General features: G+C 33.9%; 2 protein-coding genes and 1 long non-coding RNA gene across 5 annotated transcripts; 1 reads left to right on the top strand and 2 right to left on the bottom strand.

Annotated features, from left to right (window-relative positions):
- Nucleotides 1–90: 90 nt before the first annotated feature.
- On the bottom strand, nt 91–21,045 carry LOC149940310 (uncharacterized). Its single transcript, XR_016481347.1, has 3 exons — nt 20,743–21,045; nt 214–464; nt 91–154 (listed from the first exon to the last, which is right to left on the bottom strand). It is a non-coding gene; the product is annotated as an uncharacterized LOC149940310 (long non-coding RNA).
- LOC149940312 (baculoviral IAP repeat-containing protein 7-B-like) lies at nt 4,146–5,122 on the bottom strand. 2 transcript variants are annotated; one of them, XM_090178376.1, is made up of 2 exons: nt 4,826–5,122; nt 4,146–4,621 (listed from the first exon to the last, which is right to left on the bottom strand). In XM_090178376.1, the coding sequence occupies exon 2, from the start codon at nt 4,617–4,619 to the stop codon at nt 4,257–4,259; it is 363 nt and encodes a 120-aa protein (XP_090034502.1). In that variant the 5' UTR covers nt 4,620–4,621; nt 4,826–5,122; the 3' UTR covers nt 4,146–4,256. The 2 variants fall into 2 exon arrangements, with proteins under 2 accessions (XP_090034502.1, XP_090034501.1); XM_090178375.1 differs by having other exon boundaries at nt 4,152–4,626; nt 4,826–5,119.
- On the top strand, nt 15,122–16,108 carry LOC149940311 (baculoviral IAP repeat-containing protein 7-B-like). 2 transcript variants are annotated; one of them, XM_090178362.1, is made up of 2 exons: nt 15,122–15,423; nt 15,628–16,108. In XM_090178362.1, the coding sequence occupies exon 2, from the start codon at nt 15,630–15,632 to the stop codon at nt 15,990–15,992; it is 363 nt and encodes a 120-aa protein (XP_090034488.1). In that variant the 5' UTR covers nt 15,122–15,423; nt 15,628–15,629; the 3' UTR covers nt 15,993–16,108. The 2 variants fall into 2 exon arrangements, with proteins under 2 accessions (XP_090034488.1, XP_090034487.1); XM_090178361.1 differs by having other exon boundaries at nt 15,128–15,423; nt 15,623–16,098.
- Nucleotides 21,046–26,555: the final 5,510 nt, after the last annotated feature.

Here is a 26,555-nt window from a genome sequence, read left to right as displayed (position 1 = left end):
TCGAGCTTCAAGGGAGGCCTCGAGCTTCAAGGGGGGCCTCGAGCTTCGGGGGTAACCAGCTAACCATAAAAAAAATTATATAGGGGGCCTCAGAGATGGCAGATTCGGTTGTTTCTACAGTTTCCTTTTGATGAGAAACGTACTAGGAACAAGCCTATGAAATATAACCAGCATCAAAACTATTGAAAAAAGTAAATGATATATATAACTTACAGATCAGTTTGTTTTGAGATTTCTTCTTCCATGGAGATTAATAATAGTTTGGTCATAGAAGGCGGTAGTCCTTCATTTAACTCGTGGTCCAACCAATCTTGAAAATCTTCATTGAATACTTGAATAGCCTTGATTTGTTTGTTGAAAAGTTTTTCTAGTTGAGCTCAAAAATCTTTAATAGTGCACGAATCTTCGCACTGGAAAAGCTTTTTGTTTCCTTTACAAGTGACGTGACACTTTAGAGTGGTCATCTAAAATCATTTGCAATTTATTACTTGTGAGCTATTTTGTAGTTCAGTAATATAACATCATTTTAATCCAATCTAAAACTGCTAAGTGCAAGGTAATCTAGTTTTTCACCAGATTGTATTATCTCCCCATCACTTATTTCTTGAACAATATAAGCGTTGTAATGATGTATATATTTGGAGCACAAGTGCCAATTGTCATGAAATTTCACAATGAAATATATTTAAAAAAAAGGGGAAGTTCTTCAGGCACTGCATTTACCGGAAATATATATCCCGCTTTATAGTGAACACCAGCGTAATTAATTTCTGATGCAATTTGTTGTACATCAGAGTTTAATTTGATGAATTGTCCTAGTGTTCTTCTTAAGAGTTCAGGAAGCTGACTAAATTTCACTTTACTTAATTTTACTAGGTCACCATTTTCAAATCCTTTACCAGCACTTTGCTCCCAGCCCTCTAGCATCTGGTGCCTTTTAGATAAAGTTGTACACACATTTCTTAAATTACGCGATATAGACGCTACTGTCTTAAAGTACTGGTGTTTGACCTCAAACCTCATACACCATAAGCGAAGAAGAGGGCCATATTTTTTAATAAACCTAGGATAGTGTATTATGTAATGTATTTTTGGTATAAAGCGCGAATACACAAAATCGTCGATCATTTCGTAAAGATAGGCTAGCCATTTGCAGTCTATTATCGGTGCTGTTATTATCTCTCCAATCGAAATTAAGAGTAGTAATAATTTCCAAACTTCATCATCTATTGGTACACTCGAACCAAAAAGTAATGGGAAAAGGTAAAGCAAAGTTTTTTTTGAACAGCTGTACCAGTCAAAGTAGCTGAACCTGCCAGTCTTTCTTTCGTAATTTGTACACTCTTGTTTTTGTTATGTAATTCACCGTAAGGAAAATTTTCAATCTTTCTATTAATTTCATCGAGAGTAATGAAATGCGAGTTAATCATGTGATTGAAAACTAATTTTAGAATTAGTGGAGCAAGTCCTTCGTAAAAGTCATGCATTAAATCAGGCGGTAGGCTTTCAGTAACATCAAAATTTTCAAGTATTGAAAACGGAGACGGGCTTTTTTTAATCATACATTGCCGGCAAATTCTACCCGAAGTGAAACATGTTGAAAAACCTCCTACACTGTGGCTAGAAAGATTATCAGCAGATATGGTGGCTAATGCTCCTTTAATTTTTTGATTTCTATACTTCCAACCCATTTTTTTTACTTCTTCAAGGTCATTTAAAAGTGGTTTTAAAATTTTAGAATAGCCGTATTGCTTTACAACTGCATATTTAACCGCTAAAGCCAAATTAATACTACTAAGTTTACTTCTAAGGGAAGGGTTAAAATTTCCTACCATGAAATATATTAAGGCAACCTTATGCTTGCCTCTTTTAGAGCCAAGATGATTATTTAACTCTACTTCGTCTAAGTAAAAATGCAGCCTTAAAATATTTGGATCTCTAGAAAATTGTGGATGGTTTTTACATATTTCACCATCATCGTAATCACTTAGTAAATTAGGGTCACATTCTGGTTTTTCTCTCAGATTTTCTTCCCATACATCATCATGAGATAATAGCTGTTTTAAAACAGAAATAATTGGAACATAACTCAGCGTATTTTTAAAAGTTTTACCATTAATATTTTGGGTTCCTAATATGTAATCAACTGGGCCCACATAATTCAAATGTTCCTTGCAATATTTTTCTAATTTGAAATTACTTTTTATAACTCCCACCACAGAGTCTGTAATTACTCGAGTTTGAGTTATCAAAATCATTTTCGCTATTATTGAACTCTATTTGGTAACTTCTATTTAAACTTTTAAATGTTTCTAAGCAGTTTTCGATTAAGCCTGTTAAACTATTTGCTATACTGCTTGTTACAGAAGCTAGCAACTTATGCTTTTCACGGAGTTCTAACATAAAAAGGGCAGCTTTTTTATGTAATGAATCTTTGTTCAGTTCAGCTGTTTCTTCTACTTGTCGAAAATTATTTGGTTCGTTAAGTATTAGGTTTTCAACTGGAATTATATCATGATCTTCTTCAATATTCGAACCATTATTTAAAAAATCCAGGGTTCGAATTTAAAAAACCCACGGTTTTTTTTGGGTTGAACCCACCTTAAAAAACCCACAATAAAGCCCACTTAAAAAACCCACCTTAAAAAGTTTCAAAAATGACGAAAAAAGTTTAAATTTATAGTTTAATAATTAAACTATATTAAAGAATTTAAAGAATTAAACTTTAATTCTTTAAATTCTATAATATTACAAAAATATTGCTTTTTTATAAAACGTATTTACACAAAATACATTACCAGTGTTTTGGTAAACACTAATCTAACAGTAGCAAGTTAACAGTGTTAAAGGGGCTGGAAAGTGGGGTTTTGAAATCGTCTAGTGACGTGGTATCTCCAAAAAAATCCGGACCCTGCTTTATTTCCTTTTTTCCCCGCTTGAGGAATTTGTCTCTGACGGAGATGTTTTGAAAATAGTGAGGGGCGACCCGAGAGAGACTAGTGACAGGTATTCATACGCGAACTAAGATATTCGGGCCTTCGTGGACGTGGTTTTGGTTCTAGTATTTTAATATTTATTTAATTATAATGAAGTTAATGAACGAGTTTAATTCAAATAAAAAACGGAAACGTGATGATACGAAAATATCTCTTGTTGGTGAATTAGATAAGTGGGAAAAGGCAAAAAACTGTGGTGTAGTACTAAGGAGAGAGGGGTGTGTCTATCCGGTGATTGAGAATTTCATTCTCAATCACCGGATAGACACAAAGAGCTTGGCTCCCGCCGTTCACCCGCGCCTCTCCCGTTCCTCCCCCACCCGCGCCTCTCCTCCCTTGATCACCAGAATTTCTATTCACCAGATTCTCCCGTTCACGGGTTGCTTTCCCCCAACCCCCATTCACTGGATACTTTATCTCTCGTTCACCAGCTCCTTTCCCCCATTGCGTTCACCCCTTCTAATCACCAGCTCCTTTCCCCCATTGCTTTCACCCCTTCTAATCACCAGTTGCTTTCCCCCAACCCCCATTCACTGGATACTTTATCTCTCGGTCACCAGCTCCTTTCCCCCATTGCTTTCACCCCTTCTAATCACCAGTTGCTTTCCCCCATCTCTAGGCAATAAAAACAACCATAATTGTTATCTCTCATACTATCGATCCCAATCGCTAGAAATTGGCTTTTTCCCCATTCGCTATAAATCGCAGCAGTTTGCCAGAATTAGTTTTATCTCTCCGAAATAATTAATGTACCCAAAATTGGACCGCCAGTTTATTATTCTTTTTAGGGGAATCTCTATGGGAGTTTAACATTACAATAAAGCTAAAAGGTCCAGTTTGGGGTACATTTGGTCCGAAATGGGGTACATAGGGCCGAAAATGGTGACTTTGGTCGTTTTTGGGGTACATTTGGTCCATTTTTGGGTACATCCCTGCTTTCCCCCATCCCCATTCTCCAAAATTAGTTTTCCTCGCGCAGATATCTGGAGATTAGATTTTTACCCGTTTGCTTATCGCTTTCGAACCCCTTAATTTCTAATCTCTAGGCAATAAAAACAAGTTATTTACATTTAATTTTTTATTTTAGAACTTTGTTTTACATGTTAGTAGGTACTATCAGATATTCCATTAGATGGTTATCTTGTACATTACACAATTAAAACAAATTAAAGTAGTTAAGTTTACAGGCATTTAAATGGGGTGAAACGATCTCCTGCAACTTAATTTAATTAAAAGTTCTAACTCACGTATTTGTAGTGTTTAGCAACAGTATCGTCTGACATCCGAGGGACAGTTACAAACGTCTTCTTCTGGTACAGGTGAGAAGCTTTTGTCAGAGACCGTAGTTGCTTTTGGCGTCGGGGGAATGTCCCATTCTAGCGAAAGGTACTTTTTTTCCGATGGTGAATTATCCCTAGCCGGACAGTTTGGAAAGAATCTAGCATGTTCAAGTTCTGGTACGTCTCCTGATTTCCATCCTTCTAATACGCCATGGCATTTGTAACATCGTACTTCATCGCCCTGCTGAATATAGTAGAATCCAGCCTTCGCTAGTTGCTCCTTAGTGACGTGCGGATTTTTCCAGTGACGAAACGTTTCAAGTCGATACACTTCAATGTCCATAGCTGATCTAGACCAAATACGTTCTATAGTTTCAAATGATACATTCTCTAAGCCTACATTTACCCCTAAGTCTACTAAACCTAATTTTATCAATATGGTTAAATTTCTACGCTAAAATTATCAATATAAATGCTTTTTTCAATATGCAAATTGTTTTAAATATGTCTAAAAATATAGTCTATTACCAAGAAAAAATAGTTACTTACTTTATGGGTAGAAATCCTTTGTCAAGCTGTAGAAAAGACTGAGCGATCCGTCAGCAGGTCTTTACTCGTCAATGTGCCGTAGAGAAATGACGCACGGAAGATTAATTTATTCCTATCTTGTTGAGAATAATTCATCACGTGATCTAAACTTCAAATAACCCTCAAATTCTATTGGCTGTCTCTCTCTGACAGTTTAAACTGCCTCTAATGATTGACGGCACATATTAACCCACTTGAGTATTTGGAAAAAACCCTTTGCTACTCGAAGGATAGTTTTGGAAATACCACGTTGACGATATCAAAATCGAGCTCTCACTTGAAAATGTTTACGGAAAACAATCCTCTTGGAAAATTGAGTTACGTAGAAGATTGCTAAAAAATGGCTATGTGTTAAGTTTTTTTCAATAATGAGTTTTATTTTTTACATTTTAAAGTATTTATTAAGAGTGAAAAATCCTATGACTACACTGACGGCATATCTTAAGTACCGGTGGAAAAATCCAGTGCTCAAAGTTCAGTTATCTTATTAAACGTGCGCGTGCACAGAAAAATGAACGAGTCACGTGATAGTAACTTAATTTCTACGCTAATCTTACCCCTACTAGACCTAATTTCTGTCTAATACATTTCCAATATATATATATAAAAGAATGCCTAAAAATTTCATTTTAAATATAATAAAATAGCCTAGCTGATTATTATTATTATAACTTACTTTTCAGCGTGACCTTCAATGACTATTCCCAATGCTAAGACTCTTTATTGAGATAACTAAGAATTGATTCCCATGACTACCCTGACGGCATATCTTAAGTACCAGTGGAAAAAAAATCCATTGCTCAAAGTTCAGTTATCTTATTAATCGGGTGCGCGCGCACAAAAAATGAAAGTCACGTGAGAATCGGTACGTCACTGAAAATAGTGGAAGTGTCATCACTAGAGTTCTTTTATCAATATATTTAATTAAGGATTATTTCAAAGTTTAGATGGCGCCATGGTTCTCAAAGCAGTGATATTAAAAGATCTCAACGGGTGGAATTGGAGAAACGCTAAAAATATTTTCGACATATTCATTCTCCCTGAGTATAAATAAATAAATAAATAAATACATTCTTGGCATAGTAGTAGGATTTTAAGAAAAAAATTAAATACGGAAAATCAATTATTTTATTTTAAAGGTTTTGTGATTTCTCACCAAACAATTTCAACATCTTCAATGTAGGCTATCACATCAGGGGCATCTCAAAAATCTTTTTCCTCTGATCTCCTAGTTTCTGCCTCTGTCTTTAGTATTTATAAATATTTTCCTATCCATAAACCATTTCCTAACTGGTGGACATTGATAACACTAAAAGTTTACTTATAATAATATGCTGAAATACATTTTCCAATACGCAAAAAATTAAAGCTAGACCTAAAAACCTGTAAAGTGTAAATAGTTAAGACTAAATTTCTAAGCCTAGCCCATGAAAGTACATTTTCCGTAAATCATATCCTAACATGAATGCTAATAGAGCTAGTACATTCTCGATAAATATACATGTTCTTGGGAAATAAGAGACGTTTTTTATCAAAGTAAGCCAAGTTTAAAGCTTATTGTCATTGGTTCCATAACAAAAACCACATTCGGATCAAAATAAATTTATTTATTTTATTTTTATGCAGATTTTTTTTCATTTTTTTTGCCTTAATTTCAATTTTGGGAGTCGGTACCCGTTTCACCGAAGATGAAGATGCTTCGTTTTATTCAGCGTTGGGTAAATCGCCGTGTAAAAAAACATCTAGCATTGCATTAACTTTTTCCTCGTCCTCGTCCGAGACCCCTACAATACGTCTCTCGATCTATAAAGTAAAGAAATCAAAATAATAAGCTAAACGATAATCCATACCTTCTATTCACTAGTTCAATTTATCACTGTCTCATATATCCACTATCGTACATACATACATACATACACTAACTTACTAACGCTTTAGTCTCCGCAAGTTTTTATGTTGTATAATCAAAGTTTTGAATCGAATAATAATAATAATAATAATAATTAGATCAAAACAAATTTCAAGCTTACGTTAATGTATTCCCTTGAGTGAGGGCCCAATCTTTGAAAAATCTTCTCAATGACGACATGGGTAGCTAGATGGACGTCGATGTAACCTTCGTCCTCTTGCAGGTTCAATTCACGTAAATACCAGTTTTTATATTTTCTTAACATTATTTCTAACGTTCTAAACGAAAATTGTTTTTCGTTTGGCATATCATTCTTAAAAGAAAACCTAAGAACTGCTTTAGTTACACGCATATCCACGTTATTTTCCATAACTAATATTTAGCCCTTAAACTTGCTCGTAATTACGAAGAATGTAAAAATGTAGAATGCTCGCTCCTATATTTATGCCAAATCAGAAATCACTTGAAATAATAACTTCATTTGGTACTTAAAAAACGGTGAGAGGTGGGAGGAGGGGTTTGGTAATTTATAAATTTTTATAATCAAATGTACCATAGCAAAAGTATATAAATAATACAAGAAGTGCACTAATTATTATTTTCGCTCGCCAGGTAATTTCGTTTGATTTCCGTTTCGCACGGACGCAGATAACATGGTAACGCGACTACAGCGAACCGATAAAGCTAATTAATAAAATATTGTCAACCATTTGATATTAGAAATGTTAAAATAAAACTTTTACAGATAAATCTAATTTATAAAATATTGCCAATTGAGGGTTTGCAAGTTAGTTTGATTATAGGTTTTGAGTGTTAGAATAGAAATAACGCTAAATACAGGGTTAAATTCAATTCAAAATAAAAGACCACGACAATAAAAAATAACCTTTAAAATATAAATCGCGAAGAAAATGAAGTAACGCGACTTTTAAAATTAGTATAAAATGTTTAATCCCTCTGAAAACGTGAAAATTCATATAGGACAAAACCCAAATACATGTTTACTGAGCTTAGCACTCTACTTTTTCAATCCTCTATTCTCAATGGTGGCCTCTATTTTTACCATCGTCTGCTTCGTAAACTTTATGGATGCATTGGAAGGGCTCAAATTAAGCTAAGTGGGTACACTTCTTGTTTAATTTATATACTTCTAACCATATTAAAGTATCAATTTTAATAAAAGGAATTCAACTTAAGTGTTGTTTTGCTATCTGAAATTCGAAAACAAAGAAGGTAGTACAGGGGTACTTAAGTTGATTTTAATATTTTTTTTAGAAATAACTTAAGTATACAGCGAAATAATCATTAGTGGTATCTAATTTTTTAAGTGCCCACATACTTCTCATCTCGTATAAAAGAGGGTCATTTTTGTACTATAAAACCATTCCATTCCTGAAATCCGCTACAGGAAAAAAGTTGATTAAGCTAAGCAATTTACGAGCGACGTCCTAGCGTACTTGTAATTAAGAAAGTAAGTACTTAGTTTTACGATTTTGCTTAAAACTATGATTTTAAATCGATAAAGTGAAACACGTAAAGTGTCCCTGACCAAAATTGTTTCACAAACATCTGTACCGTTTAATAAGATACGAGTATGATAACGATTTCTAGAGCCCTATGTTCGATAATGATTCATTAGGAAAATTTGAATATAGTTTAAATTTTTAATTACTTATTTTTTGGTTTGACTACCAATTTGGAGGACTACTGTTTTGATTTTGATATAACTAAATTTGATTGGTTTTCGAAAAGTTTTCTCTTCTACCCCCGCCCCCAGTTTATAATTATGATGTCAGTTGTAAATTGTTTTTTTCGAGTATAAAAAGGGTAAACAGAAAAATTGAGAGATAGTATTAAGAAAACAGCCAATTCGAATTGTTTCGGAATCGGCTCGAGGGACTAAGTACGTAGATATACGTCAATTGTAAATTCTAAACTTTGTATATATATTATATTCAATCATTCATTCTTACTAATTTTATAGTAATGGATCCTATTTCCATAACTTTGGCCTCGGGAAATGAGTACGTCGGTACGACAACCGAATCTATGATTTGCTTTCACTGCGGCGAATGTACGGAAGAATTGGCAGTAAGAGGCGGAGGACTCTTCTTTTGCTGGGGTCGAGAGTGCGCGCATTATCAAATGGGAGTAATTTTTCGACATGGTAATGTCTATACCAAACACATCCCAGGGCATCTTATAAAGGAGTTCCCGCCCCATCTCCGCTGTACGTACTGTGGAAGAAGAGGGTCGAAGAGAAGCCGTCGACGGGAGGAGTGCTCAGCGTTCGATTTCATGGGATGCTGTCATTACCCTAAGCCTCCCAGAGACCGAACTGTAGTTCTTTTTATAAATAGATAAATAAATAAATAAAATTGCGAATAATTTACAAATAAATGTCTATTGACTTTTCTTCATCCTATAATATAAGTTTATTCCTAAATTTTTAAGCTTATTACAATAAGATTTCTTTAAGAGAGAGAGAGAGAGAGAAAAGAATTGCTTAAATTAGGAAGTAATAATGAATCTATTGAATCCAATGTAAAGAAAATGCATCAAGATATTAACTTGGAAAATCCAAAAGATGATTCACCAGTAAGCGGTATTCAGTTAATTAAAAATCATAAACAAAAACCGACTGATTACGGTGCATCAAGATATAATATTTGTATATCTTCGAAAAAAGGTGAATCATTAAACATCAACAATGCGGTAATTTACTTATAATATATTTTATATGAAAATAATTAAAGGTTTTATAAATGATAAATTATATTATAGATTATAGGTGGATCTAATAGCAAAATAGTATACCACCAGGTAAAGTATTGTTTTATTTAGAAGTTTAAATATTAAGTTAATGGTTTATTTTAGAATAACTATATGTTAAATGATTTATTTTAGAATAGCGTTGATACATATGGTGGTAGGACAACATTAGAAAGTAGGTATATTGATTTAAAAAAACTATCGATTAATTAAACATTTTAATAATATTTTTACATAGCTTCGATAGTATCCAGAGATTGTACGATTGTTATTACAAAATGAAACTAATTTATTTTATAATAAATATAGGTAGTGAAATGCTGCAAAAACCTCTGACTCTACGTTCAATACGTTAAAATAGATTACAATACGTAAATATAGGTGAAAAAATACTAGAAAAACACGCATACTATTATTTTTTTTAATTTTTGGAAATACACAACATCCACCAGTTACTTCGCAATGACGAACTGGCTGCTCTCTTTGTCCCAGGAGACATGACCAATGAGTTGGCAAAGTACGGAAAAGACTCGTACATCCAAGAATTGGCAACAGGTGGCGCAAAAAATTACGCCTTTAAAGTACGGAACTTAATTTGCGCCACCTGTTGCCAATTCTTGGATGTACGAGTCTTTTCCGTACTTTGCCAACTCATTGGTCATGTCTCCTGGGACAAAGAGAGCAGCCAGTTCGTCATTGCGAAGTAACTGGTGGATGTTGTGTATTTCCAAAAATTAAAAAAAATAATAGTATGCGTGTTTTTCTAGTATTTTTTCACCTATATTTACGTATTGTAATCTATTTTAACGTATTGAACGTAGAGTCAGAGGTTTTTGCAGCATTTTACTACCTATATTTATTATAAAATAAATTAGTTTCATTTTGTAATAACAATCGTACAATCTCTGGATACTATCGAAGCTATGTAAAAATATTATTAAAATGTTTAATTAATCGATAGTTTTTTTAAATCAATATACCTACTTTCTAATGTTGTCCTACCACCATATGTATCAACGCTATTCTAAAATAAATCATTTAACATATAGTTATTCTAAAATAAACCATTAACTTAATATTTAAACTTCTAAATAAAACAATACTTTACCTGGAGGTATACTATTTTGCTATTAGATCCACCTATAATCTATAATATAATTTATCATTTATAAAACCTTTAATTATTTTCATATAAAATATATTATAAGTAAATTACCGCATTGTTGATGTTTAATGATTCACCTTTTTTCGAAGATATACAAATATTATATCTTGATGCACCGTAATCAGTCGGTTTTTGTTTATGATTTTTAATTAACTGAATACCGCTTACTGGTGAATCATCTTTTGGATTTTCCAAGTTAATATCTTGATGCATTTTCTTTACATTGGATTCAATAGATTCATTATTACTTCCTAATTTAAGCAATTCTTTTCTCTCTCTCTCTCTCTCTTAAAGAAATCTTATTGTAATAAGCTTAAAAATATAGGAATAAACTTATATTATAGGATGAAGAAAAGTCAATAGACATTTATTTGTAAATTATTCGCAATTTTATTTATTTATTTATCTATTTATAAAACGAACTACAGTTCGGTCTCTGGGAGGCTTAGGGTAATGACAGCATCCCATGAAATCGAACGCTGAGCACTCCTCCCGTCGACGGCTTCTCTTCGACCCTCTTCTTCCACAGTACGTACAGCGGAGATGGGGCGGGAACTCCTTTATAAGATGCCCTGTGATGTGTTTGGTATAGACATTACCATGTCGAAAAATTACTCCCATTTGATAATGCGCGCACTCTCGACCCCAGCAAAAGAAGAGTCCTCCGCCTCTTACTGCCAATTCTTCCGTACATTCGCCGCAGTGAAAGCAAATCATAGATTCGGTTGTCGTACCGACGTACTCATTTCCCGAGGCCAAAGTTATGGAAATAGGATCCATTACTATAAAATTAGTAAGAATGAATGATTGAATATAATATATATACAAAGTTTAGAATTTACAATTGACGTATATCTACGTACTTAGTCCCTCGAGCCGATTCCGAAACAATTCGAATTGGCTGTTTTCTTAATACTATCTCTCAATTTTTCTGTTTACCCTTTTTATACTCGAAAAAAACAATTTACAACTGACATCATAATTATAAACTGGGGGCGGGGGTAGAAGAGAAAACTTTTCGAAAACCAATCAAATTTAGTTATATCAAAATCAAAACAGTAGTCCTCCAAATTGGTAGTCAAACCAAAAAATAAGTAATTAAAAATTTAAACTATATTCAAATTTTCCTAATGAATCATTATCGAACATAGGGCTCTAGAAATCGTTATCATACTCGTATCTTATTAAACGGTACAGATGTTTGTGAAACAATTTTGGTCAGGGACACTTTACGTGTTTCACTTTATCGATTTAAAATCATAGTTTTAAGCAAAATCGTAAAACTAAGTACTTACTTTCTTAATTACAAGTACGCTAGGACGTCGCTCGTAAATTGCTTAGCTTAATCAACTTTTTTCCTGTAGCGGATTTCAGGAATGGAATGGTTTTATAGTACAAAAATGACCCTCTTTTATACGAGATGAGAAGTATGTGGGCACTTAAAAAATTAGATACCACTAATGATTATTTCGCTGTATACTTAAGTTATTTCTAAAAAAATATTAAAATCAACTTAAGTACCCCTGTACTACCTTCTTTGTTTTCGAATTTCAGATAGCAAAACAACACTTAAGTTGAATTCCTTTTATTAAAATTGATACTTTAATATGGTTAGAAGTATATAAATTAAACAAGAAGTGTACCCACTTAGCTTAATTTGAGCCCTTCCAATGCATCCATAAAGTTTACGAAGCAGACGATGGTAAAAATAGAGGCCACCATTGAGAATAGAGGATTGAAAAAGTAGAGTGCTAAGCTCAGTAAACATGTATTTGGGTTTTGTCCTATATGAATTTTCACGTTTTCAGAGGGATTAAACATTTTATACTAATTTTAAAAGTCGCGTTACTTCATTTTCTTCGCGATTTATATTTTAAAGGTTATTTTTTATTGTCATGGTCTTTTATTTTGAATTGAATTTAACCCTGTATTTAGCGTTATTTCTATTCTAACACTCAAAACCTATAATCAAACTAACTTGCAAACCCTCAATTGGCAATATTTTATAAATTAGATTTATCTGTAAAAGTTTTATTTTAACATTTCTAATATCAAATGGTTGACAATATTTTATTAATTAGCTTTATCGGTTCGCTGTAGTCGCGTTACCATGTTATCTGCGTCCGTGCGAAACGGAAATCAAACGAAATTACCTGGCGAGCGAAAATAATAATTAGTGCACTTCTTGTATTATTTATATACTTTTGCTATGGTACATTTGATTATAAAAATTTATAAATTACCAAACCCCTCCTCCCACCTCTCACCGTTTTTTAAGTACCAAATGAAGTTATTATTTCAAGTGATTTCTGATTTGGCATAAATATAGGAGCGAGCATTCTACATTTTTACATTCTTCGTAATTACGAGCAAGTTTAAGGGCTAAATATTAGCTATGGAAAATAACGTGGATATGCGTGTAACTAAAGCAGTTCTTAGGTTTTCTTTTAAGCCTGATATGCCAAACGAAAAACAATTTTCGTTTAGAACGTTAGAAATAATGTTAAGAAAATATAAAAACTGGTATTTACGTGAATTGAACCTGCAAGAGGACGAAGGTTACATCGACGTCCATCTAGCTACCCATGTCGTCATTGAGAAGATTTTTCAAAGATTGGGCCCTCACTCAAGGGAATACATTAACGTAAGCTTGAAATTTGTTTTGATCTAATTATTATTATTATTATTATTATTCGATTCAAAACTTTGATTATACAACATAAAAACTTGCGGAGACTAAAGCGTTAGTAAGTTAGTGTATGTATGTATGTATGTACGATAGTGGATATATGAGACAGTGATAAATTGAACTAGTGAATAGAAGGTATGGATTATCGTTTAGCTTATTATTTTGATTTCTTTACTTTATAGATCGAGAGACGTATTGTAGGGGTCTCGGACGAGGACGAGGAAAAAGTTAATGCAATGCTAGATGTTTTTTTACACGGCGATTTACCCAACGCTGAATAAAACGAAGCATCTTCATCTTCGGTGAAACGGGTACCGACTCCCAAAATTGAAATTAAGGCAAAAAAAATGAAAAAAAATCTGTATAAAAATAAAATAAATAAATTTATTTTGATCCGAATGTGGTTTTTGTTATGGAACCAATGACAATAAGCTTTAAACTTGGCTTACTTTGATAAAAAACGTCTCTTATTTCCCAAGAACATGTATATTTATCGAGAATGTACTAGCTCTATTAGCATTCATGTTAGGATATGATTTACGGAAAATGTACTTTCATGGGCTAGGCTTAGAAATTTAGTCTTAACTATTTACACTTTACAGGTTTTTAGGTCTAGCTTTAATTTTTTGCGTATTGGAAAATGTATTTCAGCATATTATTATAAGTAAACTTTTAGTGTTATCAATGTCCACCAGTTAGGAAATGGTTTATGGATAGGAAAATATTTATAAATACTAAAGACAGAGGCAGAAACTAGGAGATCAGAGGAAAAAGATTTTTGAGATGCCCCTGATGTGATAGCCTACATTGAAGATGTTGAAATTGTTTGGTGAGAAATCACAAAACCTTTAAAATAAAATAATTGATTTTCCGTATTTAATTTTTTTCTTAAAATCCTACTACTATGCCAAGAATGTATTTATTTATTTATTTATTTATACTCAGGGAGAATGAATATGTCGAAAATATTTTTAGCGTTTCTCCAATTCCACCCGTTGAGATCTTTTAATATCACTGCTTTGAGAACCATGGCGCCATCTAAACTTTGAAATAATCCTTAATTAAATATATTGATAAAAGAACTCTAGTGATGACACTTCCACTATTTTCAGTGACGTACCGATTCTCACGTGACTTTCATTTTCTGTGCGCGCGCACCCGATTAATAAGATAACTGAACTTTGAGCAATGGATTTTTTTTCCACTGGTACTTAAGATATGCCGTCAGGGTAGTCATGGGAATCAATTCTTAGTTATCTCAATAAAGAGTCTTAGCATTGGGAATAGTCATTGAAGGTCACGCTGAAAAGTAAGTTATAATAATAATAATCAGCTAGGCTATTTTATTATATTTAAAATGAAATTTTTAGGCATTCTTTTATATATATATATTGGAAATGTATTAGACAGAAATTAGGTCTAGTAGGGGTAAGATTAGCGTAGAAATTAAGTTACTATCACGTGACTCGTTCATTTTTCTGTGCACGCGCACGTTTAATAAGATAACTGAACTTTGAGCACTGGATTTTTCCACCGGTACTTAAGATATGCCGTCAGTGTAGTCATAGGATTTTTCACTCTTAATAAATACTTTAAAATGTAAAAAATAAGACTCATTATTGAAAAAAACTTAACACATAGCCATTTTTTAGCAATCTTCTACGTAACTCAATTTTCCAAGAGGATTGTTTTCCGTAAACATTTTCAAGTGAGAGCTCGATTTTGATATCGTCAACGTGGTATTTCCAAAACTATCCTTCGAGTAGCAAAGGGTTTTTTCCAAATACTCAAGTGGGTTAATATGTGCCGTCAATCATTAGAGGCAGTTTAAACTGTCAGAGAGAGACAGCCAATAGAATTTGAGGGTTATTTGAAGTTTAGATCACGTGATGAATTATTCTCAACAAGATAGGAATAAATTAATCTTCCGTGCGTCATTTCTCTACGGCACATTGACGAGTAAAGACCTGCTGACGGATCGCTCAGTCTTTTCTACAGCTTGACAAAGGATTTCTACCCATAAAGTAAGTAACTATTTTTTCTTGGTAATAGACTATATTTTTAGACATATTTAAAACAATTTGCATATTGAAAAAAGCATTTATATTGATAATTTTAGCGTAGAAATTTAACCATATTGATAAAATTAGGTTTAGTAGACTTAGGGGTAAATGTAGGCTTAGAGAATGTATCATTTGAAACTATAGAACGTATTTGGTCTAGATCAGCTATGGACATTGAAGTGTATCGACTTGAAACGTTTCGTCACTGGAAAAATCCGCACGTCACTAAGGAGCAACTAGCGAAGGCTGGATTCTACTATATTCAGCAGGGCGATGAAGTACGATGTTACAAATGCCATGGCGTATTAGAAGGATGGAAATCAGGAGACGTACCAGAACTTGAACATGCTAGATTCTTTCCAAACTGTCCGGCTAGGGATAATTCACCATCGGAAAAAAAGTACCTTTCGCTAGAATGGGACATTCCCCCGACGCCAAAAGCAACTACGGTCTCTGACAAAAGCTTCTCACCTGTACCAGAAGAAGACGTTTGTAACTGTCCCTCGGATGTCAGACGATACTGTTGCTAAACACTACAAATACGTGAGTTAGAACTTTTAATTAAATTAAGTTGCAGGAGATCGTTTCACCCCATTTAAATGCCTGTAAACTTAACTACTTTAATTTGTTTTAATTGTGTAATGTACAAGATAACCATCTAATGGAATATCTGATAGTACCTACTAACATGTAAAACAAAGTTCTAAAATAAAAAATTAAATGTAAATAACTTGTTTTTATTGCCTAGAGATTAGAAATTAAGGGGTTCGAAAGCGATAAGCAAACGGGTAAAAATCTAATCTCCAGATATCTGCGCGAGGAAAACTAATTTTGGAGAATGGGGATGGGGGAAAGCAGGGATGTACCCAAAAATGGACCAAATGTACCCCAAAAACGACCAAAGTCACCATTTTCGGCCCTATGTACCCCATTTCGGACCAAATGTACCCCAAACTGGACCTTTTAGCTTTATTGTAATGTTAAACTCCCATAGAGATTCCCCTAAAAAGAATAATAAACTGGCGGTCCAATTTTGGGTACATTAATTATTTCGGAGAGATAAAACTAATTCTGGCAAACTGCTGCGATTTATAGCGAATGGGGAAAAAGCCAATTTCTAGCGATTGGGATCGATAGTATGAGAGATAACAATTATGGTTGTTTTTATTGCCTAGAGATGGGGGAAAGCAACTGGTGATTAGAAGGGGTGAAAGCAATGGGGGAAAGGAGCTGGTGACCGAGAGATAAAGTATCCAGTGAATGGGGGTTGGGGGAAAGCAACTGGTGATTAGAAGGGGTGAAAGCAATGGGGGAAAGGAGCTGGTGATTAGAAGGGGTGAACGCAATGGGGGAAAGGAGCTGGTGAACGAGAGATAAAGTATCCAGTGAATGGGGGTTGGGGGAAAGCAACCCGTGAACGGGAGAATCTGGTGAATAGAAATTCTGGTGATCAAGGGAGGAGAGGCGCGGGTGGGGGAGGAACGGGAGAGGCGCGGGTGAACGGCGGGAGCCAAGCTCTTTGTGTCTATCCGGTGATTGAGAATGAAATTCTCAATCACCGGATAGACACACCCCTCTCTCTAAGGTTTATCAAAATGCTCCAGTGAAACCAAAGCCCTAAGAAATTGGCTTCGATTCATCTAACGTTGTTTTACAAAATTCGATGAAACTCGTAAATAATAATTAAAAAAATTACGAACACACTACTACCATGAATTTTTCGTTAAACATTTGTTGTATGAAAACGAAGATGGGCAGAATTTGCAACGCCATCTATCCTTCCTTTGTTTACATCAAATGACAGTTGATTTTCAAAATGGCATAATGTATTTCATTTCACCGCGCGTCGATGGCGCCACGTAATCTGCCCATCTCATGGCTTCCTACATTGGCGAAAACGGGGTCGGCACTCACAGTCAACTTCGCCAAATACAATAGTGCCTCTATTTCTTTTCTATCTCTACGGTGTTAACTAAACAGTAAGTTTTAAACTTCTGCAACTTTAAATCAATATTTAGCAGAACATGGAGCAGACGATACTTTACGTCTACGAGAAATAAGAATAAGGGCGAGAAATAGGTAGTGTTAAATTGAAAATTAAAAATAAAAACTAAGTAAATCATCGATTTAGGGTATCATTTTAGGTAAAAAACCCAATAAACCCAAAAAACGCTATAAAACCCAAAAAAGCCCAATGGGCTGGGTTTTTTTAAACCCTGAAAAAATCACCTTTTTTTCTACAAATACCCCTCTAGAAAAATGTTTTATATATATATATATATGGCTTCTAAGAGAAACATATTTAGTGAAAATGCTTGAACATGATTCATAACAACATTTAAACCTAACATTGGCTTCATGCGCGTGACAAATACGTGTATGTTTTAGCCATTTAGAGACCGTGTGACGTTTTACCACTTCAGTGAAAATAGTACAAGAATAAACCATGTTAAATGTGACCACTCTCTGTCTCTCTCCGTTTTGTACTATATTTCTGAAAGTAAAGTAATTTCCCAGTCACCTGACAGTTATAAAAAAGATAGTAATAAGTAATTTTGTCGTGCGTAAAACAGAAGGCCCCCAAAACTTCAAACTCTGACGAATTTTGGGTTTCGAGACTCGTGTTATTTAATTACTTATCTTTTCAAGTAACATCTACAACTAATAGAAAGTTTTAAATAAAAAAAATAGACAAACAAATAATCTTAAGCTCTGATTGGGTGTTGGCGAAAGCTTTTAATTAAAAAGGGCTGGCAACCTACGTTGCATATTTGAATTTCGAGGTCCTTAAATTATTAGCTAATGATTCCCTCTGCCACGGCCAACTTTGATTGTCGCTCGCTGTCGCGCCATAGCGGCCATCCCAATCGTCTAAATTTTTCAAGTATTATTTTTCCCGCCAGGGGATATTTTGTCGTCTTTACGAACTAACATTTTTCTTTACTAACGTTGTGATCTGTGGAAAGTAGGCCTAGCTGTCCATATTAAATGTAAGTTTGTTTTTCTTTAAAATAAATTATTACTTTTAATGAATGAAAAGTAAAATTTTTAAAACAAGTTCTTTTTTTAAATTTCACTCTAGAGTTAAATTCTTAAATGAGATATGACAACTGAAAATGGGTAACTAATTTGTTTCTCAGATAACTTTAATTAAAGTTTGTAGACTTTTCTAGATATTGGCTTGCTTACAATCTCTCTTAACCTTTTCATGTTTTGCAGAAATTGTGTGGGTTAAATTATCAATAGCAGCAGGAATTAATGTTTGACAGACTTTTTTGCAATGAGTTTGGCATGGTTTGGATTGTGACAAACAAATACCGGGCAAAGTTCAAGTTTTGGTAAAACACATTCCTCAATTTTAGAGCAAACCTTTGGAGAGTCACAAATGTAGGAATATGCGCTTTGCACGAAATTTACATTTGTGGAAATTACAGACACAAATGGTTGACTTGGATACTTCAAATTACTTCGGTCTTGGTCTTGAATCAAATCGAGAAGAGGTGAGTTTTGACAAGGATGGGTTAGTTTTTCAATACAGTCATTACAAAACTCTTCCTTTTCCAATTGTTTCAAAACATATCCAGCTACATATGCTCTACTTCCTAGGTTCATTGTAGCCCTCTGAGTTTCAGGATGTATTAAAAGAGCATCTAAAATTCTTAGACATTCTTTTGCGATGACATCTTTGCTTGATGAATTGGACGGTCCTGAATCAGTCTTAGAGACGACACAGTCATCTCTGTAACTGGTTTATTGAAGTTAAACTGTTAGCTCCTACATTTGATGAGCTTACTGATGATGTAATGGTACCCTTTTCAAGTATGTTTATATGTATGTGTGTATTTTTAAAATGTTTGTAAAAATTCTGATTATTGTGTACCCAAGGATGCTCTGTTCGCCAAAACCCACCGGATATTGGTCTCTGAAACGAGCCGGTCAGGCAGAAACACACCCAGGAATTGTAAGCTTCACACACAACCAAATGAACGTTTAGAACGAACAGGTTGGAATCGGGCTCACACTAAAAAGAGAATTTTCAAATCGTAAATAAAGTTTTAGCAAAAGGGGATAGATATCTATCCACTTTTGGTTTTAGTAGGCATCAAAATCTTGTCTTTCTTCAACTGAAATTTAAATCGCCGATAAGATACATGTAGCTTCCCGTAAAAGTTTAGTTTTTATTTTACAGTCGGTAACAAATAATAATACTTAGCTCTCCCAAACCCGGTAAATATCACTAAAAATTCTACAAACAACAACTTTAGCTTTTGCTATTTTTGGGTCTCTGATGGGTGGTTACAATTTTGTTTATGTTTTCACCAAATTCAATCAGAAGAGACCTGTTCTTTGGTATCTTGATTGACGAAACATCCTCATATTTCCTATGTTAATCGACAAAGAACGTTTCTAGTTAATTTTAGAATATGACCTCTAATAGTACGAAATATATCTTTGAGATAGAGGTCAGACTACCTAATGGCAATTCTATATTTATGGTAGAAATAAATACTTTCATGCTATAACTTATAAAATTTTTTTAAACTATGATTTTTCCAATGTATTTATTTTAATTCATTAAAGTTATATATAAACAGCATTTTTGAGAAAAATAAATATTGCAGCCAAAACATTACTTATTAGTCCTATAAAGCCATTGTTTAATTTACCTTTACGAAAGAGTTTTTTTCTTATTTTACAGTTAATATTTTAAAACCTATAATATTACCTTTCTTTTATACCTTTCAAATGAAAAAAGTCGTCAACTGGTCGCAAAACTAACACATTCAAATATGGCGTTTCCTAACCTCAACGCGTCTTCTTTCATTTTAATACGTTAAATTATTTCATATACTGTTTATTATACTTGAATATAATAAAAAAAATATTAAATTTTTACTTACTGCAGCTTATTTTGTGAAAAAATATCATGTTAATCACGAAATAACTACTTTATTGTGATTAAGTTTAAATCGCCCGCCTTTGGCTTTTTAATACAGAAGTAGAATTTCGTTCGTAAAAGCGCTCCTAGCGCTATCACTAGGAACTAATTTACTCACGCAGTTTTGCGAAAGATAGGAAACAAACGGGATGGCCGACAATCAAAGTTGGCCGTGCCTCTGCGTAGCTTCGCGCCTACTTCGTATTCCTACTATACCCAACTTTTCACAAATTTCTGCAATATAGGTTGCCAATCCCTTTAATAAATTTAACTTTGTTAATAATCTACCTTACTATTAAATACTTTTTACTTTTAACAAAATAGCAAATGCAATAAATTACCTTTGATTTAAACTGGGTCTCCTAAAGTTGAATCGAGTTGTTTCTTGGACCGTAACTTTTTCTTTAAATCCCTGAAGTGGCTTTGCCGAAATTGCCGTTGACCGTCTCTTCGCGGAAGTTTCCGAACATTCTGATTAAACCTCAAGATCCCGTAGAATATTTTGGGATGCGTGCCCAACGAACCAGTATTAAAAATACAATAATTTAGTAATATCAATCTTTGAATAAATTAATTTTATATACATTAGCTGTAGTTATATGACAAGGCCTAAAAACACAATTATCACCACGACTTACGGTACGAACGCAAGCTGGAGACTGGAGTAATGTTCATCATTTTTATTGGACGACGAAGCATCGCATAAATAGTAGAATATCGTAAGCGCCTAATTCTTGGTGCAGTGGGCAGAAAGCATAGAAATCGGATAACAAACTAGAACGATTTTTGAAATTTTGTCGCGTGGTCCGATTAGAGCCATAGAGATAGAAAAGAAATAGAGGGAAGATTACCGCGTTAAGGCACCCCTGTTTATGACCGGGAAAATTCATCCCCCCCAGCGCATGTATGAAAGCGGAGATGGGCAGAATTTGCAACGCCATCTATCCTTCCTTTTTTTACATCAAATGACCGTTGATTTTCAAAAAGGCATAATGTATTTCATTTCACCGCGCGTCGATGGCGCCACGTAATCTGCCCATCTCATGGCTTCCTGCATTGGCGAAAACGGGGTCGGCCATAATGAAAAGGGATAATAAAGCTAAATCCTAAACAAATTCTAAATTTAAATTTAGAATTTAAGTATCGTATCGATTTCTTGCTGAGCCGTAGAATTTAAATCAGTTGTTAGGTTTCATAAAACTTTTACATTCTACACAACTATTACATCCGCTCTTTTAATATTGTACTCTTCCGAAATAATATTTAATGTCGTAAATTGTCCGGATTCCTTAAACGAAAAAGTTCGTTATAGGAAACATCTTATCCGAAGGTCTCCTTTCGTCGAGAGGATACGATGGTAACTTCGAAAAGAGCAAAGGAACGGTTGACAGGTCAGAAAATATTTCTCTTTCAAAAGAGGACTCTTTCGGCGTTCCTCTCGACGTCAAGGTTATCTATGAAAGCGGCAAATATGTCATTCGCAGCCACTCATTCTTTGGACACGGCGTTGAAAACTAGGAGAATGAATGCCCCGCCAACGCCGCGCTGTGTGTGTTGTGGACTCCTGGGGTCTCGCGATGCGTCGGGAATGCGACTAATCATTTTCACGTGCTTCGAGAGTAGGCCGGCTGCTCTCAGAAGCTCATTTATTACTGGAGGACCATTTTCATCGATGTTCTGTAGCGCGAATATTGAATTACCTCTTAACTGAAACGTACGTTTATTTTTTTCCAATTATTTTGTTAAAATGGATTTTGAAAAAACCCTTTCAAGTTGACATATTTTACGTCTCTACAATCAAATAATGATCAGTTTGGTGAATACACAAGGCACCACCTTAGGTACAAGTTATCTAGCGACTTTTAATGCCCTTAATTCATGTGGCCGAGCTACAATTTGAAGGAGGGTTGCGGCAAGCCCTTCATGCAACCAGATACAACTGCTACCTACACTTTTTATTATAGTTAACCTCAACACGTTTCTATGCACAGAGGAAACCGAAGAACTAGGGGAAGAATTCCTTTAACTATTCTATACCTCAATATTACGTACTCTAACATTGCAAATCATTTAATTTTATAAAGTAACGTTTCTGAATGTTTTAAGTCTATATTATGCTCGATATTCTATTTCGAACGAACATCACAATTTTATATTTCATACTTTATGTTTATTTAATTTTTAGATTGATTCCATTTTACAAATATAGCAGAAATAAATTTTCTGCTGAAATTTTTTTTAGTGACGCTGTTATACATTATTTTTTGATTGTATCCATCCATGCCGTAACGAAGATTCTCCAATGAAGTTTAAGCAAATCAAACACCCGCTAAATAGCTTTGCTTTTAAATTTAATATTGCTTTATTTCACTTCTGCCTATTTTGGAAAGAAACATTTTGTTTTGGAAAAAGGATTGCGAAATCAAGGCAAATAAAAAAGTATATGCGGTGGTATAATGTGAATGATAATTAATTAAACAAATAATATTAATTTCAAAATTTAATACCTATAGAATATTTTAATTTACGTTAAAGGGGTATTTCAAAAAACATTTTACACTTGTCAGTCAGTCAAAGACAGAATCGTATCTTAATCAACTAATATAGTTTTTATATAATTATTAATTGGCAAACCTTTAGAAAACCATTGCTTTATTATTGTGCCTCTAGGATATCTAGTTTGTGTCAAGATGTTCTTGAAATTTTAAATAAATATAATTTGTATTATGCAACATCGGAATATTATCCATAAACTGTATGTAAAAGCCAAAAATAATGTTTTATCCGAAATCAGATAAACTCTTTTCGAAATATCGTGTTGACGTAAAATATATTAGTAGCGCGGCGCAAAATCCCACGAAGAAAGCAAGATTTTCTCATTTAGGGAGGATGATCTTTAAGTCAAATCTTTATTTGTAAATGGGAACGAGAGACTTCGAAGCTCATTCTTTCCAGACAAGTGGTCATCGATCCAAAATTGATCTTTCCCGCTCCTCAGCTCTGTAGTCCCTTCGGCTCCCAGTGGAATTGGCGTCAGGACGGCTGCCTTCAGTCTGCGCTTGTCGATACTTTCGCAATAAAATCCAATGGCCCAGGGATTTCGTTAAAACACTCCCGTAAGCACGCGCCAACCGAAATTGAAGCGCCGGCCGACGGCATATCGGCATCTGCTTGAAAGGTTTTTCCACTTCAACGGCTTCCATTTTCGCGTCAAAGCCATTCCAAGGGCCGCCGTTTCTCCAAATTAACGAATTATTATCACGCGCTTCGATAGACTTAGACTTGAGTTCCACGCCAGTTAATAGTTCAAACATAAAAAATCTTTAGAAATTTAAATAAGCGAATAAAGACCGAACAATTGCGGGAAGCCACAGATTTGACCAACAAGGCATTCTAGTCTAAATAATTAAGACTTATTTATTTAGTTCTATTTTTAAAACTTAAAAATTATTAAGCCACGTAATGCATATTAACCTTAGGTTTCTCAATTTTCCCCAAAATGCCTATACTGTTATAATTACTAACGTTGTTAAGTTTTACACTCAACAAACCCCTGTAACTTACTGTAGAGGCAGAAAATATTTGAGTGGTATCTTGGAATACAATCAATAATTTAATTTTAAATAATTTTGGTTATCTTTTTTACTATAGCACTTTGTAAACATTCTACTAAATTATTTGAAACTTCTTACGCTTATGGATTAAAATATATTACGCTTATGGATTAAAATATATGAAATAATTCGTTCGTATTGTCAATGGCACAATGTTGTGCCAAAAAAATCGGTTTCTAAAATAAGCGATACGCCTATCATGATTTTAAATATTTTAAATTAATGTATTAACATAAATTGCAGAATAGATTAGAATAAACGTGTGGTAGATAAGTTCGTTACCCTCTACCCGATAACCAATCTCAAGCAAGTTGAAATATTAACCTTCGTGCGTTTTTACATTGGTTTGACTTTATACTTATTTGTTTTTGAAATGTTTAACCTTTTTATAGGTAATTATTATTTGATAATCATTGTTATTAAAATGGATTTAATTTTTTTTCTAAATTAGTCTTCTTTAGATTTGCTGGACTTTTTAGCTTTTAGGAAGCGTACGGGTGACTCAAAAATCTTTTTGAAAATTTTAAACCTTACTTTTTAAGTCACCTTTGATTATTTATTCCAGAAAAGCTACAGGGTTATATATCGCTCTGCCTTCTGAATTGAATAGCATTGCGAACACAGAAGAAAACACGTGTACCAAGATAATTTGTAATTAGCGACGATTTTCTTTATTCTTTAACTTGAGGAAGTTTCGCGCGTCGCAGCAATTTCGAAGAGTGTACGTCTTTTATAATGTAAATAATTTAAATTTAATTTCAATAAAATGGTAATAGATGAAGCGCGCGTAGCTCGTTTACGGGCGATTAAGTACTTCATCAATTTAAAAATCATCAATCATTCCTCTACCGTTGAAACTTCCCAAAGTTTATGGAAATTAATCTTGTTCAGAGGGGCACGCCAGCAACGCCTAAATACACGCGCGCCGCCTGGATTCGGGAGAAGGAACTATATTTCACCGCCTCTTTACACGAACGGCAATAATTTTGTCTACCCTAAGAATCTTTCCAGTCGATCGTTAAAGGTCGTTCTCCTTCTATATTGGGGCTTTTAATAGACCCGCTCCGGCCGTCGTTGTAAAAACTCACGCAAAAAGGCGTAATTTAAGCATGGCGGAACTAATAAAATGATTTATAGGTTCCGTTCCTAAAAAACTTGATTAATAAACTCATTACATCGCCTTGGCGTTCACGACGCTTTCGTTGCGTTACTCTTCCATTAGCAAAGTTATCTTGATCTCCCAGTACACTAATTTTCCACACGGGATTACCTTAAGGATAGTATTATTATGTTTATTACCACCGCCTACATTTTTTATGGTTACAGGGGCTACTGCTTTCCTAATAGCTATAATTCCTAATATTGAACAGATTGAAAAAATTCTGACTAGAAATCTTTCATTTTATAGATCGTGTCATAATTCGTAGACTATCGTAAGTAAAGCCCCTTACTTAATTTATAAAAGTAGAAGCCGCCAAATTGCAGAAGGCCTGTACCTCTGGTACAGATAGATTTAGTTAAATAAATTAAATATAAATAATAGCACAGTTGACCACATTTAAAATCCTTGGGATATTTGTGAAGGATTGTTGGAATTTCACAGAAACTAATAATTTGTAGCATCTTTTTCGAGAGGAAATTAATTAAATTAAATTAAAATCAGTTCCCATGGCTTTATCCACATATTGAATTCTGAAACTAGTTTCTTCAAATCATCAAAGAAACGTTTGAAAAAGAATTCCGGCAGCACATAGTAAATTGAAACTTCCTGTACATTCTTTTTCCAAGGGCGAAATTTTGCAAAACCAATACAGGCACTTAAAGAATAGGATCTTTAGTTTTTCTAGTTAAAACAATTTTATAACTAAATAACGCAATATCGTCAATAGAGAGATTAAGTAGGACGCTCTAGAAGTTTGAACGAAAACGTCGTGAGTATCTACACGTTCGTGAAATTAATTTCTTTGTAATCAGTTAAGCGTGGTTTCACTTTGACTTCGAAAGAAAACATTTACAGTTACAATAGAATTTTATCAACAAATTTAGAAATATTTCTTTAACCCAGGTACATGACGGAAATAAAAAAAGTTTTTACTAATACTAAAACGCGCCTTATGCATGGCTGTGAGTATTGTTTAAAGACAAAAATTTGTTTTCGTGTACCCTGCTTAACTTCAAATGTGTTTCCGTAGTCTGATTTCGCCTATAAAGTACAAGGCATAGGTACATTCCAATTAAAACCAGTATTTACTTTTGCTTAAACGCACGTTGCTAGAAAAGGAATAACTGGCAATAATTATCTCTCGATTTGTTAAGCAGGAAAAATGTAACATTCAGTATTTTTATTTAAGCGCTATAAATATTATACTACGTGTCAGATTATCTTAACAGAAATATGCCGTCGTTTTGAAGTTACGGAATATAAACGCGAAAAGAAAACCCTGTAGAATGATCACGCGACTCTGAACGTTGTCGTTCAAACTTGTAGAGCGCTCTGCTTAACCTCTTTAACACTCAAATACAAAAATGGAACAAGAATT

Source organism: Leiobunum rupestre, chromosome 6 (assembly GCF_980474605.1).
Source record: "Leiobunum rupestre chromosome 6, qqLeiRupe1.1.hap1, whole genome shotgun sequence".
NCBI classification, from domain to species: Eukaryota; Metazoa; Arthropoda; class Arachnida; order Opiliones; family Sclerosomatidae; genus Leiobunum; species Leiobunum rupestre.
Note: the sequence above shows the minus strand (reverse complement) of the source record. Positions and strands in the feature narration are given on the sequence as shown.